The following is a 14,808-nucleotide window of genomic DNA, read 5'->3' as shown; positions in this document are numbered from 1 at the left end:
ATGCCTCAGTTTGCAGCCCCAATCTACCTTAAGTAACCCCAAGACTCCATTCCACTTGCTTCCTCTGTTCCTATCAGCCCCCCCCCCCAGATTGATCTGGCTGAGAGTGGCAGAGGTACTGCTGGAAGGGTTCCTCCTCCCTGCCTCCTCCTGGGGCTCCTGCAGACCATGCTGACCCTGTGCACCCAGATCCAGCCCTGCTGGGCCCTGAAACTGAAGGGGAGTCAGGGGAAGGGGGAAGGGGGAGGCAAGGAGCTACCATGCAGCTGTGAGGCCTGGTGAGGGCTATATCTGGGTGCATGAAGTTGGAGTGGGCTGCAGAGAGCTTAGAAGCAGGTACGGAGGGAAACCCCCCTTCCCTTGCCACCACTGCTGTCTGGCTGACTGGGATGGCAAGGTAGTAATCCAGGGATGGATGGGTTGATTGGCAGGTGTGTGTATGTTGGGGGGAGGAGGGGTTGATCTGGGCATGGAGGGGAGAATCTGGGGGCTGATGGAGGGCAATGGGACTATTTAGAAGGGTGAAGGAGGCAATTCAAGTGGTGCATGGGGCCTTTTTCCCCTTTCTTCCTGGCCTATACTGTGGCTCAAATGCTGCTGAGTGGAGCAGGCATGGAGCAGACTTACAGTCCCTAGCCACACACCTTTGTTCACTGCCCTCTCCAAGCAGGTCTGAGCAGTGCACATTAGAGAGGGTTTTAGCCCTCAATGTGTGACTCATCACTAGCCCTAGCTAACCTTAACAAAGACTAATATCCCTTAGAATTAGCACCTGCTAACTCTAATATGTAATCCCACTCTTTTTTCCAATCCAACCTGGACTAATGCCAAAATACTGACACTTAAAAAATTACAATTCATTTTGGTTCCTTTTCTCATTCAGCTTTTGTATATTACTGTGTTTCTGTCAAGGACCAGAAGGAATTGTATGAAAAGACTGTCCTTGTGTGAAATTTCTTGCCTAATTTCTAGATTAAAGAACATTAGATATGCTGGGATTAGCTGTCAGAAAAACTTCCAAACTTTGGATGCATCCTTACTCAGCCTGCCTAACTCTATGAAGTATTCTAGAACCTAAATATAAACATAGATACTATGTAAAAAGAACTCAGTGGGTGTATCTACATGTGCTATTAGTGCAAAGAAATAAGCTCTGGCACAGTTCAAGCTGGAGGCAGCTGCTCTTGTGTGCAGTGTTTACACGTGCACCTGGAACTACAGCACTTTGCACCAGGATGGAGCAGCTTGGGGCTGGCAGAGGGCCCAGGGGGTCTGCCTCAGGCTCTGAGTGGTGGCATCAGGTGGCAGAGGGGCTGGCTGGGACACAAGAGTGCTACAGTACAGGGCTAGCTGGCAGACAGGCCCTGTACTTTAGCACCCTTGTGGCCCATCTACATGTGCGTTTTGGCAGAGTAAATTACTCCACTGTAGGATAGTACTGTCCTTGTCAAGACAGCAGAGTTAATTAATTTACTGCACCCTAATACTGGTGCATGTGTAGACTGTGATGCTTTATTGTGGAACTAACTAGTCAACTCTGCAGTAAAGCACACGTGTAGATGCACCCAGTGAGTATCACTCTAAAACCCTTAGATAGATAATAAGCATTTATTTTCAAGATTTTTAAAAGAATAATGAGTATTGGATGGGATACAAGCAAATCGGGTATAGAAACATTACATAATATCAAATAGTAATCAGTGAGGTGTCTAGTATAAGAAAAATACACAGAATTAAAAAGATCTACAAAAGAAGATGAGCATCAAGCAAATAAAAGGTGCTTCTACAGTATAGAGTAGTGTATAGAAGCAGGAGGCAAAAAAAAAAAAAAGAGAGACTTTATTGCTTCTCATTCATGTTTCAGTGTTAATCCAACAAAGATAATGATTACTTCAGAGCTAAGAAAAACAAAAGCCATGGTAAAAACATACTAAATTAGGATATAGACATTTAATTTAGGAAACCTCTCTGAAAATCTGAGCCTTTGAATCCTGAATATTTCCGAATTTTTGCCAGAGGGAAGTAATCACAGAATCTACGGGGAGTATAATTCTCTAAGGGAGTATAATTTCCTAAGTAAGAACAATGTGTCATCCCCAGATTGCTCTCATACTAGTGTGAAATCAGCGCTAAGCTCAGTAGTAGCTTTAACAGTTTTATACCTAAAATAGTGATCTCATCTGAAATCCTCCTCACTGACTCTTTCTCCTAGCCACTCTTCAATCTCCTGCCCTCACTACTCACTGGCGAAGGTCACTTTTGACTTTAGCTACTAAAAGGTTCACCTCTGTTCTCATTTCCCCCCTCTACTACTTTTCCCCTCTATGCTACCTTGAGCACAGTTAATCCCTTCCTCTTTGGCTTTCTCTCTTTTCTTGACTTACTTGATTGTGCTCTCCAGGTTTTTTCCCCTTTTATTGATTTCTCCTTCAACACCTCCTTCAGTGGCTCTTCAACCTCCCATTTCCTATCCTGTTTTTATTGTTAGGGGTTTCTGTCTTCAATCCTTTGTTATTTTTTGGTCTGTACATTGTCTTTCTGCTCCCACAACTTCAACTACTGCCTCAATATGTATGAATCTTCAATATATATGAACCCGCTGTCTTGACCCCTTTTCTCTTTAAACAGAACCCAGGCAATATGGAGAGGCATAAAACTCATGAGGGTCCTGGAATTACCTAGTAGATTTTTTTTCCCCCCACTAAATGAAAGGTGAAGTAGTATTTTTTTCCTAAGGGATAAGGATTTAAATGATAACTCTGGAATGGGGCACTGGCTTCAACATATTTTAGGTACAATGGCTCTCAGTAATGTAATACCTGAACACTTTGTAATTTTAAAAATAGATTTATCTTCCTAGCATCCCTGTGACGGTTGGGTATCCTATTACCCTTACTTTATACATGAAGAACTGAAGTAGTAGAAGAGACCAGGGTCCAAATCCTACTATACTTTCATGGGCCTAAGTCTGTGGTGGAATATGATTGCCAAGGTGTGTGCCTACTTGCCCCAAAGAAAGTGGAATCTTCTTATCTTAGCCCAATAGCCTAGTGATTACATTGCCCAGAGAGCGGGGGATGTGTATTCTAGGCTCCCAGATAGGGTATCTTCTCCTCCCCACCATGTCACAGGCTAGGTATGGCACAGAGCACTCTCTAGTCCTCCTCATGAAATTTGGCCGGCCAACTAGGGCAGCAAAGGGGGGAAGAAATGTGGATCTGAGAGGAGGAAAGCAAGCCAGAAGGGGCTCCTGTACACATGCAGCAAGCCTGTTCCGATGCGCTATAATTCCAGCATGGAAATTAATGTGCTCCAGCAGTCTCCAGCATCGTGTGTATCAGCACTCCCATGCTGAAAAATGGTGGTGGGGTGCTTTAAAGCTTGTTCGACAAGCTTTAGTCCAAAGCGCCCTGCCGCTATTTTTCAGTGTTGGGACACTGATACATGTGAAGCTCTTGAGTGCTTTAATTAGTGTGGCTCTTGGAGCTGCACTAATTAAAGTATCCCCACCCCCATGCCTCCAGGAGCACATGTATAAATGCCCTCGGGGTAACTGAGAGGGGGAAGAGTCCTGGGTGCTGACTGGGGGGGTGCTGAAATGGAGGCAGGCAAGTGCTGGAACCATGGCAGGAGAATGGAGGCTGCAGTTGTGCAGAGCTAAAGCAGGAGTGTGGCAGGGCTAGTTGCTGCAGGAGAGGTGGCCAGCCTATTTTACTGCTTATTAAAGTGCCATGTAAAAAACTGTGCAATTATCCTAATGTGCAGTAAAACATGCATTAAGCATTGCTTAAAAACCATGTGCATTCATTACTGTGCCTTAAGGCAGCCTAATGTGCATTTCTTTAGTACTTCACGTTGGAAGTACTAAATTTAATGTGCATTAGAAAAAGCACCTTAATGCATGTGTAGATGTACCCAGTTTAGTTGTGTGCACTGAATTACAAAAAACAGTGATTTCAAGCCACTTTTCTTCTCCTTTGAAGCCGAGACAGTACAGGGCAAAATGCCTCTGGTGGTCTAAGTTAGGGCATGTATATATGGCACAAAGCAATGCTGTGTAGAGCTACCCAAGCTAGCTAGCTCAACTATACAGCTGTGTTAGCACAGTGCTCTGCCTAGGCTCAGATGCTGAGCTATTCATCTAGTACTGTGCTGTGTTTATGTCCCCTCACAGTCAGTCAAACACTGGAACTATCTGGCCACTTTCCTGATGCCAGCAAAATTGGAAAAAAAGCAAAAAACAGTTTGAATGGGAAATTGCAGAAAGAAATCATCCATAGACTGAATTATGTTAAACAAGGCTTAGACAGGGACTATGAATTCTTATCCCATTACCTGGATTAGTTTTTGTGATTCCTTTGTTCCTATGGGTTCTTTTTTTTGTTTGCCCCTGCACTTCCTCTCTCTCTTCCTTCCCACTTTTCATGTATTTCTATCACTAACTCCACTTTATACACTGCTCTCTGCTTGCCTTTTCATAGCTTCTGATGAAGTGAGTTTGAATTCACAAAGTCCTATGCTCTCTATATATCTTATTTAGTCAGTCTATAACAGGGGTGGGCAAAATACAGCCTGTGGGTCAGACCTGGACTACAAAGGCATTTTGTCCAGCCTCTGGCAGGGCCACTGGCCCCACCCAGCCCAGGTGTGGGTGGCAGCCCGTGCTATGGCATGTAAAGCTGGTCCCACTGTACATTGGCACCCACCAGGGCTGGGGTGGCACAGCAGCCAGAGTCCATTTCCTGGCAGCACCCACAGCAGTGGCTCCTTCTGGCTGCTGCTGCTGGATCCTGCGCTGCTGCCCAGGCACCCAGGCCTGTCCACTCTGCACCTACTATCAGGGGTGCCAGATGGAGCAGGTTTAAGGGTTCTCTATGTTCACTGGGCAGGACCAGCATGGGCAGGATGTGCTCTGCTGGATGTTGCCGTGGGCGGGCGAGGAGTGGTGTCTGAGAGCAGGACAGGTGGGTAAGGGTAGCAGCGTGCCTGGAGACTGGAATCAATGACAGTGCAGGGTTGGGGCCTGGGGCAGAGCTGCCATTCACCCTCCACATGTCCCTGAGATGGGTGCTGGTTCTGTGGGCAGGGGCATGTGGGGAGCAGATTGAGGGAGAGCATGGGAGCCATTTAGGCAGTTTTGGTGAACTGTTGAGGTGGGGCTGCTGACTTGGCAGAGTAGGGAGTGATGACCTGGCCTGCAACAGCTCACTCAAACTCCCTAAGTGGCCCTGCCACCAAAATAGGCCCTCGGTCTATAAGATGCAAATTTACCCTGCCTTCACTCTCCTGGCCCCAGGTCTGCTGTTCACAAAACATCCTGCTTGCTGACTCCTACCGAGACATACCAGGGACATTAAGAGAGTAGGTAGCTAGAGGACTAGAGAGTGCTCTGGGCCCACCGTGGCCAAACTGCAGCTCACTGGCATGGTACTTGTGGCTCTTGCCCTACTTTTTGAAGCTCCACCCACTTCTCCTGTGATTTCTGGCTCAGGTGCTAGGGCAGCAGCCATGCTGTTTACCGGAGGTGCACTCCACGCAGGGAAAGCCAGAGTGGCTTGATGCTGCGGTGGTGGTGGTTGGGGAGGGCGGTCACTCAGCACCCCCCCAACTCTCTCATTGGGTTGCTCAGCACCCCGCCCTTCCCCCTGCTCTCTGGCTCTTGAACTTCAGTGGAGGATTGGATGTGGCTCCTAGGGTGAGAAACTCTGGCCACCCCTGCTCTGGGCAATGCCTAGCCTGTGACCTGGTATTTAGAGCACTTTGCTGTGGAGCAGGAGAGGCAGATGCCACCCCCGCCCCACCACTGGAGAGTGGGGGCAAGGGACCCTAGGCTAGAGGGCTAAAAGGAACAGCCCCAAGCACTCCCAAATGCTGCCCTCTCAAGACACACAGCTGGAGCAGGGCCTGTGAAATGGACTCAGAGCCATTCCAACCTGTCTCCTCTATCACTCTCTGGTAGTCCTGAGCGGGAGTGACTAGGCAAGGATTACCATATATTCACCCAAACAGCATGCCCCCATATCTAATATACAGCATGCCCCCATATATAATTCAAACCTTGTTTCTGAAAAGCAGCCTGAAGATCAAATATCTTCCTTTGTAGTAACTAAGTCTTCTACTAGATGGGGTCTGTGGCCTTGACATGGCGTGCTATATCTGGGGACATGCACCAGGTTCAGGGCCACATGCTGAGTGGGACCCAGCATGCTGGGTACAGGACTGCATGCCATGTCATGTCACAGACAACCCTGCATGCCAGCCAGATCTTGTGCATGAAACCATGTCATCTGACCAGGAGGCTCCCCACAGCTATGCAAATTTGGCAGTGGGGGAATGGTGGCAGTGTGGTTCCCAGAGCCATAGCAATTAACAATGCCACTGCTTTCCTGCCACCAAATTTCCAGATGCGTGGGTGCCAGAGGCACTAACAGGCAGCCCAACCAGGATTAATTGCCCAGTTGGCTAAGCCTGCCAGTCTCCAACTGGCAACCCCACCCCATGGGCTGATGCAACCAGTTGGCCACTGTTAGGGCCTCCTGCTTGGCTGTTGGGGAGAGTAACTTCCCCATTTACCATATTTATCAAAATGCAAGACAACTTCAAAGTTAAGGTTACTCCTCAGTAGTTAGATTCTATATATGGAAACTTTATAAATTTGTTACAATATTTCATGTACAAAATCTAATTATTGCAGGGTCATCTTAAATTTACCCTCCCCCACCATTTTTACAACAAGGGAAAGCAGTGGAAAGGGACAGGTAGCTGGGGGGGGCAAGCAGACCCTTTGCCTCCCCCCACCGCACTTGTCCTCCACGCAGTCTGTACCCATGGTATCTCACTCTGTCACCTACTTCTGCTACCTGCCCCTGCATCCTCTATGCTGGTGCCCCCCAACACCTGTCCCCCCATGGTCCCTATTCCTCTATTACCTGCATCCCCTGTCTGCCCTCTGCAGTCTCTGCCTCTCAGCGATTCCCTGCAGCCTCTTCCCCACTGCAGCTTCTGCCTCCCTGCCTCCCCATTGTCACCCCCACAGTCTCTTCCACCCACAAACCTCTCTGCCCCTTTCCTACCCTGCTATTTCCATGGAGCACATGGACGCTCTGGCCCCTGCCTGGCCCTGCAGCAGTATCTGAGGGCTGGAGCTGCCACTACTACTGCTGCATGGCTTGGTGGGGTTAAAGCTTCCATGTGCTGTGTGCTCCGGGAGAGAATGAAGCTGAAGCCATGCCAGACAGTAAGTGGTTGGGGGGGAGGGAGAGGGAGGAGGACAGAGGCTAAGGCAGGAAGGCAGGGAGGGGGCAAGTGGCTGCTGCAACTCTGACTCTGGCCCAAAGCCCACGTCTGGGCTCTGACCTGGGTCCGGGGCCAGTCGGAACTGCAGCAGCAGCCTGCCCCTTCCTCTGCCTTGAACCTGAACCCAAGATGAGGGACTTTCCCCTATGCTGAATGGAGGGAAAAAACCACCCTTGCCTTGGATTTGAGTAAAGACATTAATTCCATGTGCAGCAGCTGGCTGTAGGCCAGCCAATAGCACTTCCTGAGGTTCTACTGTGGTAAGCTTCCCTGAAGCCTACACTCTTGGTTTTCTGACATCTGACCATGTTTGGCCCTGTTTCTGGACTCTGGTTATTTGGATATTCCCCTTGGTTTAGGTAACTCTGATTTGGCCTGTAACTTGGACTCTATCCCTAGAATTCCTCCTTGGTTTGGTAATGTGGTCTCTGACTTAAAACCCTGTCTCAGCCTGTAACTTGGACTATTGTGTTAGGTGAAGGTCTGCAGCAGCACTGTGATCTTTGTCCCATGAACTTCTATTCTTTGTCTAACTCTATTCTGTCTCTGAGGAACCCCTATGAGAAGTGGGGAGGAATGCCTCCTTTGTCTTCCAAGTAGTCTCCATTTCCCCTTTGTCAACAGAATCCTCTGCTGGTTTTTTAGAGCAGCCAAAGTCTGGATCAAAAATTTGTTTAATGCCCTGGTATATTGTGCGAAAGTGGCTACCTTGGAGTTATGCAAAGGTCTGATAAGGCAAATAACTACTTGTGTGTTACTACTTAGTTTGGAAAGTACATGTAAAAGAAACAGGCATATCTGGCACTGGAGTGATGGGCTTTATCCAAAGCCCTTTGGGATTAGTGGGTCATTCCTATGGCCTTTGTGAGCTTGGGAGTGGCCACCTAGCAGAGTTCTGTGGTATGAGGCCAGAGGCTAGCCAGTTAATTGTAGAAACAGCAAACCCGTCCCCCCCCCAAACACAGAACATTTTGGAAAGCTCACTGAGTCCCTATTGCTATAGTTACTAATTAAAGCAAAGGAATAAATGGAAATTTTCATGTATCCAAGCCTTTATCTCAGTAAGCCATTATTTGTTAAGTTATAGTTTATTCGGCTATGAACACTTGATTATATAAACATTTCTTAATTTAACAAGCCCAGCCATCCCTATAATAGCTTTTATAATTACCCCAGCTATACTGCATTGATGAAGAGGTTGCATTACAAATATAATTTGGAACAATGTATCTAGAAGGAAAATGTTCTCACCATTGCATCTGCTTTATGTTTCTTCCGTTTAGCTTCTTGCATAAAGTAATCTGCATTGCGTGGCCTACAAGGGGAGAATAAGAATATGCATTATTATAATTTGTGAAGTGTTAAGTATTTCCCAGTTATTTGTCCCTTATTTCAAATCTGATTTGCAAACATTTTTGTGAAGAAAATGTACTTAACATGAAACTGTGCATTTTGCTCTCCCAAATGACTGCATGTGAAGACGACAGCATTTATAACTGGCCTTTTTCTTTATGAGTTAGTGATTCAAAGCAAAACAATATGCTAATAAAATTTGTTTTTATGGATTATATAGACTTCTTCCCAAATTAGTAGAGGGCTGAGCTGGAAAGCAGAAATAAACATTAAACAGGACAGGCAATCCCATCTCTTGATCTTTCTTCTATACTCACCCCCTCCTCTACTCTTTTCCTCACCCGCTTACCATCCTCTAGCTCAAGGCTGTCCACTTTGATATGGCCAGGGGCCGCAGGTGGTGCCAGTGTGTGGCCCTTGGGCTGCACATTTCATGGACCACATGGTGTGGGAACAGCCCATATCTAGCACCCCCCCTACAACCTTGGGCCCTCTGAGCTCTTCACCATCCAGCAGTGGGAGAGGCTGCCACCAGAGCCCACAGGCCACCTGCTTTAGGTCTCTCATCTCACAACACATGCTTTAGTCTTCTACCATTTTAAACAATTTACCCTTTGCTTTACCTTACTTACCTGCCCCATCTCCCTTTTTCCTTCCAGCTCTAAATGTATTGAGCACACAATTGCAACTGCAGTCTGGGACTTGTTTCTTCCAATTTCACCCTAGGCTTCCTTCAATATCACTCTGTCCCCTGCCTTCTTCTGAATCTGCTTTTTGCCAAATTCTCTGGTGACTCCTTCTTAGCCAAATCTCCAAACCAGCACTCTGATTCCTGTTAGCCTTCTTTCACATGGTTAACCAGGCACTTATTAAAATCTTGTTCTTCCTCAGTTTTCATGACTCCACTCTCTTCTGGGCCTCCAACTTGCTTGCTAATTGGTCTGTTGGTGTGTGCTTTAGTAGATATCCCTTCGCACCCCTTCAGTATCGCAGAAGGCATCACAAGCCTTGTCCTTGGACCCATCCTCTTTCCCATTTACACCTTATCTAGGTATAATCTCACTTAAAAACACTCTTTCAGTCACTGTTTCCTGATAACTCACAGATATTTTGTTACAGATTGCTTTCATTCTATCCAAACTAAAATTTCAGTTAACCTGTCTGACCTCTTTTCAGAGATGATAAATCATGAGCTTAACCTAAGCATGGCTAATACAGATCTTCCTCCATAAAACCTTCCTGTTACCTCCTTTCTTGATCCCTGTGGACAATATAACTATCTTGCCTGTCACTCACCCTTGTAATCTGGGTCTTTTTCAGTTTAGGCTTCTCCCTAGACCCTCACATCAAGCCTATGTTTAAATCTTGAAGATTATTTGTGCATAAATATCCAAGATGCAGCCTTTCCCTGTACCCAGCTAAAACTCTTGTCCAGATTCACATCATGTCTCCATCCCTGTGCACTTCTTTTACTGTTCTTGAGAAGTCTCACACCCATCCTGAATGCTGTTGCAAAGATCAATCTCCAAGCCTGTTGCTTGGACCAGGTAGTGACCTCAGCTCTGCATCATTCCACTTCACCCACAGCTTTATCACATCAAACATAAGATGCTTGTCTACCCTCCCCACTCTCTTTCACAGCCTACCTATCAGCTCTCAGGTAATATTTCAGAGTTGATTCTCACTTGTAGTCAGTACATAATATCAGCTTCCATCACTTACTTATTGCTTTATTCCATGTTGTCCTACACATAAATATCCACAAAGGTGTATCACTTCCATCTTCAGCTCCCTCCTTAAAACACCCTTGCTGTGAGATTCTGACTCCACTTTAAGCCTGGGACAATCATTCCCATTTCTTTTTTCTTTATTATTTGCTCCCTAGGATCTGCTGCATTCTGTCCATCAGGATGATAATAGTGGGGAAAAGCAGTAATTAATGCAAAGGTGGAGGGGATCTGAATTCAGAACCCAGGCTCTCCCTGCACCAGCAAGAAGCAAGCTCCCATGGCTGGGAGCCCCCTCAGCTGATAGGGTTCCCAGTTGCGGGGCTGCCACACACACCCCTTTGGCTGGGAGATAGCAGCAGCTGCGGTCTCTCCCATGGCTGAGAGACCTGTCAGCTGGGAGCTCCTAGGCTCAGGGGTGCACATAGATCCTTTCAGGTGGGAGCTCCAATCAGTTGACAGGGTTCCCAGCCATGGGGGGGCCTTGGACACGCATTCAATTAATGGTGCTTAGGAAGCAGCTACAAGTTACACAAGAGCTAATTGCCTGTCAAGAATGATGGAGTTCACGGAGTGTTTACACGGCCCCCTCTGGCCCTCCGCTCGCCCTTTGGGGACTAGCCATGTGAAGACTCTCTCCGCTGCTGCCTCCTCCAGCCTTCAGCTCAGGGGCTCCCTCCCCTTCCTGCCCCCCTGTCTTCCTCCCTGCTGCCTCCCCTTCCCTGCTGGCTGTTGTCAGGCCCCCTTCCTGCTCACCTCTCTCCTTCCCTGCCATCCAGCCCTGACAACAGCCACCACCGTAACTCCCCCTTTGCCTCTCCCTGGCCTGCTCCCCTCCCTCCCTCCCTGCCTGCTGCCTTCCCCTCCCTGGTAGATGTTCTCAGTGTCACTGGGGATGGGCAGTGGAGGGGTGCTGCCACTGTGACCCCCCCCCCCCCACTTTGCCCTCAGGCAGGGAGGCATGGAGAAGCCCCAGTGTTCTGGTGGCTGGGACGTGTTCACCGCCACCACAAACTTTCCTAGCAGCAGCTTAAACTTCAGCCCATGCAGCCCAGACTGCGCAGCCAATCACCACCTGCCCACTTGGTGCCGCATGCACAGTTGGCCAAAAGCCTTATGGACAGACAAACATACAGACAGACAGATTAAGTCCTTTGTTATATTAGAATATTTTGTGGAATAACTTTGTACCCTACTCCTCTTCTTATCATGCTATCAATTGCTTGAATGTGTGGCCAGGTTGTTACACCCCCATGGTGCTAAAGGATCATTAAAGCATAATTAACCTGTGTAAATGTGGAATACATCATACACAGACAGCTTAACTTCACCAAAATCTAACTTTATTAACACATTAAATGTATGAATATTTTCTACATAGAGAGAAAAACACTTAGTTCAATGGTCTCACCCAACCCCAGATGTTAACTCTACTTCACAGAACAGGTGGCCAATCAGTTCCTGAAAGTAGAGGGTGGTCATTTGTGGGTAATGGCTGTTTTTTATTCCAGATGTTGTTGGATGATGACACACATCCAACTTCCTTGTTCCCCCTTCTATGCTTTTTCTTTAACTTCATTTCTCTGATTACTCATTCCGGGTACTGTTGATTGGTTTCCCTCTGATCATCATACTGTTCATGGTTTTTATCCTGTCGGCATATTCCTTTGTTCTAACAAACTCATCACATGCACACATCTTAATTTGCACTTTTACCGGTGTCGTAATTTGGGCATGCCTCAGACTCCTAATTTGGTCTGTCCATCAAAACCGGAAATTCCAAGGGCTCTGCAATTGGACATTGTCCAATTGGTCCCTTCTTATCACTTTTCATTAACAGATCCAATCATGTCATCCCTCTGTTTAAGTTGGTTAGTGCCAAGTTCAGTTAATTTGAGCTAGTAACAAGGCCTACGTTATACACACCCATGTTGATAATGTTAGAAGAACATAAATTGCTTCTCATATTGATAAGAAAAGAAAGGAACAATGTGATAGTGAGCTTCAGGCAAGCTCAAAATGCAGAAGAAATGTTCAAATAATAATAAGGCTATACAAAAGCTTAAGCAATGGTTAAATAATGCTGCATATAAAAGAAAAGTTCAAATAATACTATCATTCATCACTTGAGCAGGTGCAACTAAAGCTAGAAGTGACAAGCTACCCTAACAATGTGACCACTTAAGGCATGATTAACTGGTTAATCATGCCTTAGGTATTGCATATAGATGGGGCCTCAGTTTTTTAGGGCGTGACTTTATGGTCTTAATAGTGTTCTTTTAACATTGTTTTTGTATGAAATATTTATCTCTATACATGCATAAAGCCAATCCAAAGTTTTTCTTTTTAAAATCTGTCTACAATGTCTAACTGATAACAAAATATCACATCCTTTATAAAGCCTGAGTAACTAAAAGCAAAGAACTGAACAGCTAAGGACATCCTAAATCAATGGTGGGCATTTCTTCACATGCATGCCACAAGTAAAGGCCCATCCCCTCCCTGAGTGTCACTTTGATCCTAACCCCCCAGAACATTACCTGACAGAGTTTGTGCTTTGGAGCACCATGATTTTGGTGGTGGCTTCAGGGCTGGGGAGGGATTAACTTGGCTCTTGGTGGTGATACCTGAAACCTACTCTTGTCCTGCCCCTGCTCCATTCTACAGGGCTAGAAGCTCAGCCCCCCGCTCACCTCCATTCCAATGCCTCCCTTTACTGTGGGCCTAGGGGCTTGTGTGACCCACACAGCAATGGCCATCAGCCTTAAATGCTGCCCCTGCAGGCATTTAATGCTTGTGATTAACTTTACCGTCACAATGAAATCCCCAGTGGGTTGATTATTGTGTTTCTCTCTATCAACCTGTTCAACCCACCTTCCCCTCTCTCAGTAGTATCCTCTCTGCCTATCCTTTGTATTTAAATTCCCTTCTATTTTAAACTCTCTCTTTCTATGAGTTCATTCATAGCTTTTGATGAAGTAAGCTGTTGTCTATGAATGCTTATGACTCTCTGAACCAGTTAGTCTCTAGTGCACTTACATACATGTGGGGAGCCTGATCACTCGATTAATTGAGTCTGCTGGAGCACATAAATTGATGCACTTTGGTAGCCTCGTGCATCACATGTATTAGCGGCACAGTCTGCCACCACTCTGAGAAAATGGCGGCGTTTGATGTGCTTTAGTTCAAAGTGCACTGCTGCCATTTTCTCAGCGTGGAGGTGCACTGTGCCACTGATACAGATGTTCCTGATGTGGTGCCGGGCACTTTTAATTATTATGGCTTGCCAATTAAAAAGTGTTCAGTGCCTTGTCAGGAACATGTGTAATAATGTCCTAAGGCAGTGTTTCTAAAACTTTTTAGACTCAAGGCACTCCTGATTAGATTCAACCCATCCCTGAGAAAATGGCAGCTCTTAGCCTTCACTCATTTCTTGACCACAGAAAAATAATAGAGCTATTGTTCTGTTACAAAGATTTCAGAAAGACTACAACAGGTTAGAATAGTTTTGATGCTATGGATTTGTATTTGGGTTTATCTTGTGAATCATGTGTGGGTATTCACATCCTAACAGTGCTAATATTGCATGGCATCCTGCAGCATCCTTAAAGGGATCTCAAGGCACCCTGGGGTGCTGTGGCACCCTGATTAGGAATCATTGCCCTGCCTTTTTTGTTGAAATCAAAGGGGCCACTTGTAATAGCAAAGTTAAGCATATGTATCTCTGCAGGATCAGGGCCATAGCAAGCAAATAGCAACAATTCTCTTAAAATAGCTGTTATCTTAAAATGACATATAGTTTAGTAGGAAAGCGTACAGCATTATTTAATTGTGATTAAATTATGCAAACATATTTCACATGTGCTCATCAGTATATAGTACTAATGTGTATTTGTGTTTGTACGTGTGTGTTGTATTAATGTTTTGAGGTTGTTAGGGAGAGAATAGGAATGGGTAGGATAGGAATGGAGTGGAGTGATGAAATATACTTTTATATTTATCTGATAAGAATGACATGTTTATCCTGTGGTCAATATACAACTTCTGACATTCTTAACTATTCATTTCTTTTGTTTTTAAATGTGTGGGGTGAGTAAAGCTGTGATAGCTATCTACATTATTGACACTTAACAGCCTTATCTGGTTTTTCTTTTGCAACTAAATTGTTAAGGGCATTGGGCTTTTTCAGGCTTTGTCTTTAAATAACAATTTTTCTCTTTATGTTAGTCACTGAGGGCACAGACCTATGTAGGGTGCTATGCAACAGATATAAAGATGTCAGATTCTGGAATGATTAATAAAGATTGTATCACTGTGTAAAATTTGTTTGGATCTGGACTGGAACTCTACCCAAGTTTAGAGGCATTAGGAATCAGGGTATTGATTTGGGTGCATAATACAGATCTGAACTTGACAGTTTAAGTCTAAATTA

At 45.8% G+C, this 14,808-nt stretch overlaps 1 protein-coding gene across 1 annotated transcript in view; it reads right to left on the bottom strand.

The window, feature by feature from the left end:
- Positions 1-14,808, bottom strand: part of AFF3 (AF4/FMR2 family member 3) — a 691,724-nt gene that overhangs the window by 20,404 nt on the left and 656,512 nt on the right. Inside the window, exon 15 of the mRNA XM_019523849.1 lies at positions 8,548-8,611. Coding sequence (XP_019379394.1) covers positions 8,548-8,611 — 64 coding nt within the window. The remainder of the gene's footprint in view (positions 1-8,547; positions 8,612-14,808) is intronic.

This window comes from Gavialis gangeticus, unplaced genomic scaffold, assembly GCF_001723915.1.
Source record: "Gavialis gangeticus isolate Ggan-Ray unplaced genomic scaffold, GavGan_comp1, whole genome shotgun sequence".
Lineage (NCBI taxonomy): Eukaryota > Metazoa > Chordata > Crocodylia > Gavialidae > Gavialis > Gavialis gangeticus.
Note: the sequence above shows the minus strand (reverse complement) of the source record. Positions and strands in the feature narration are given on the sequence as shown.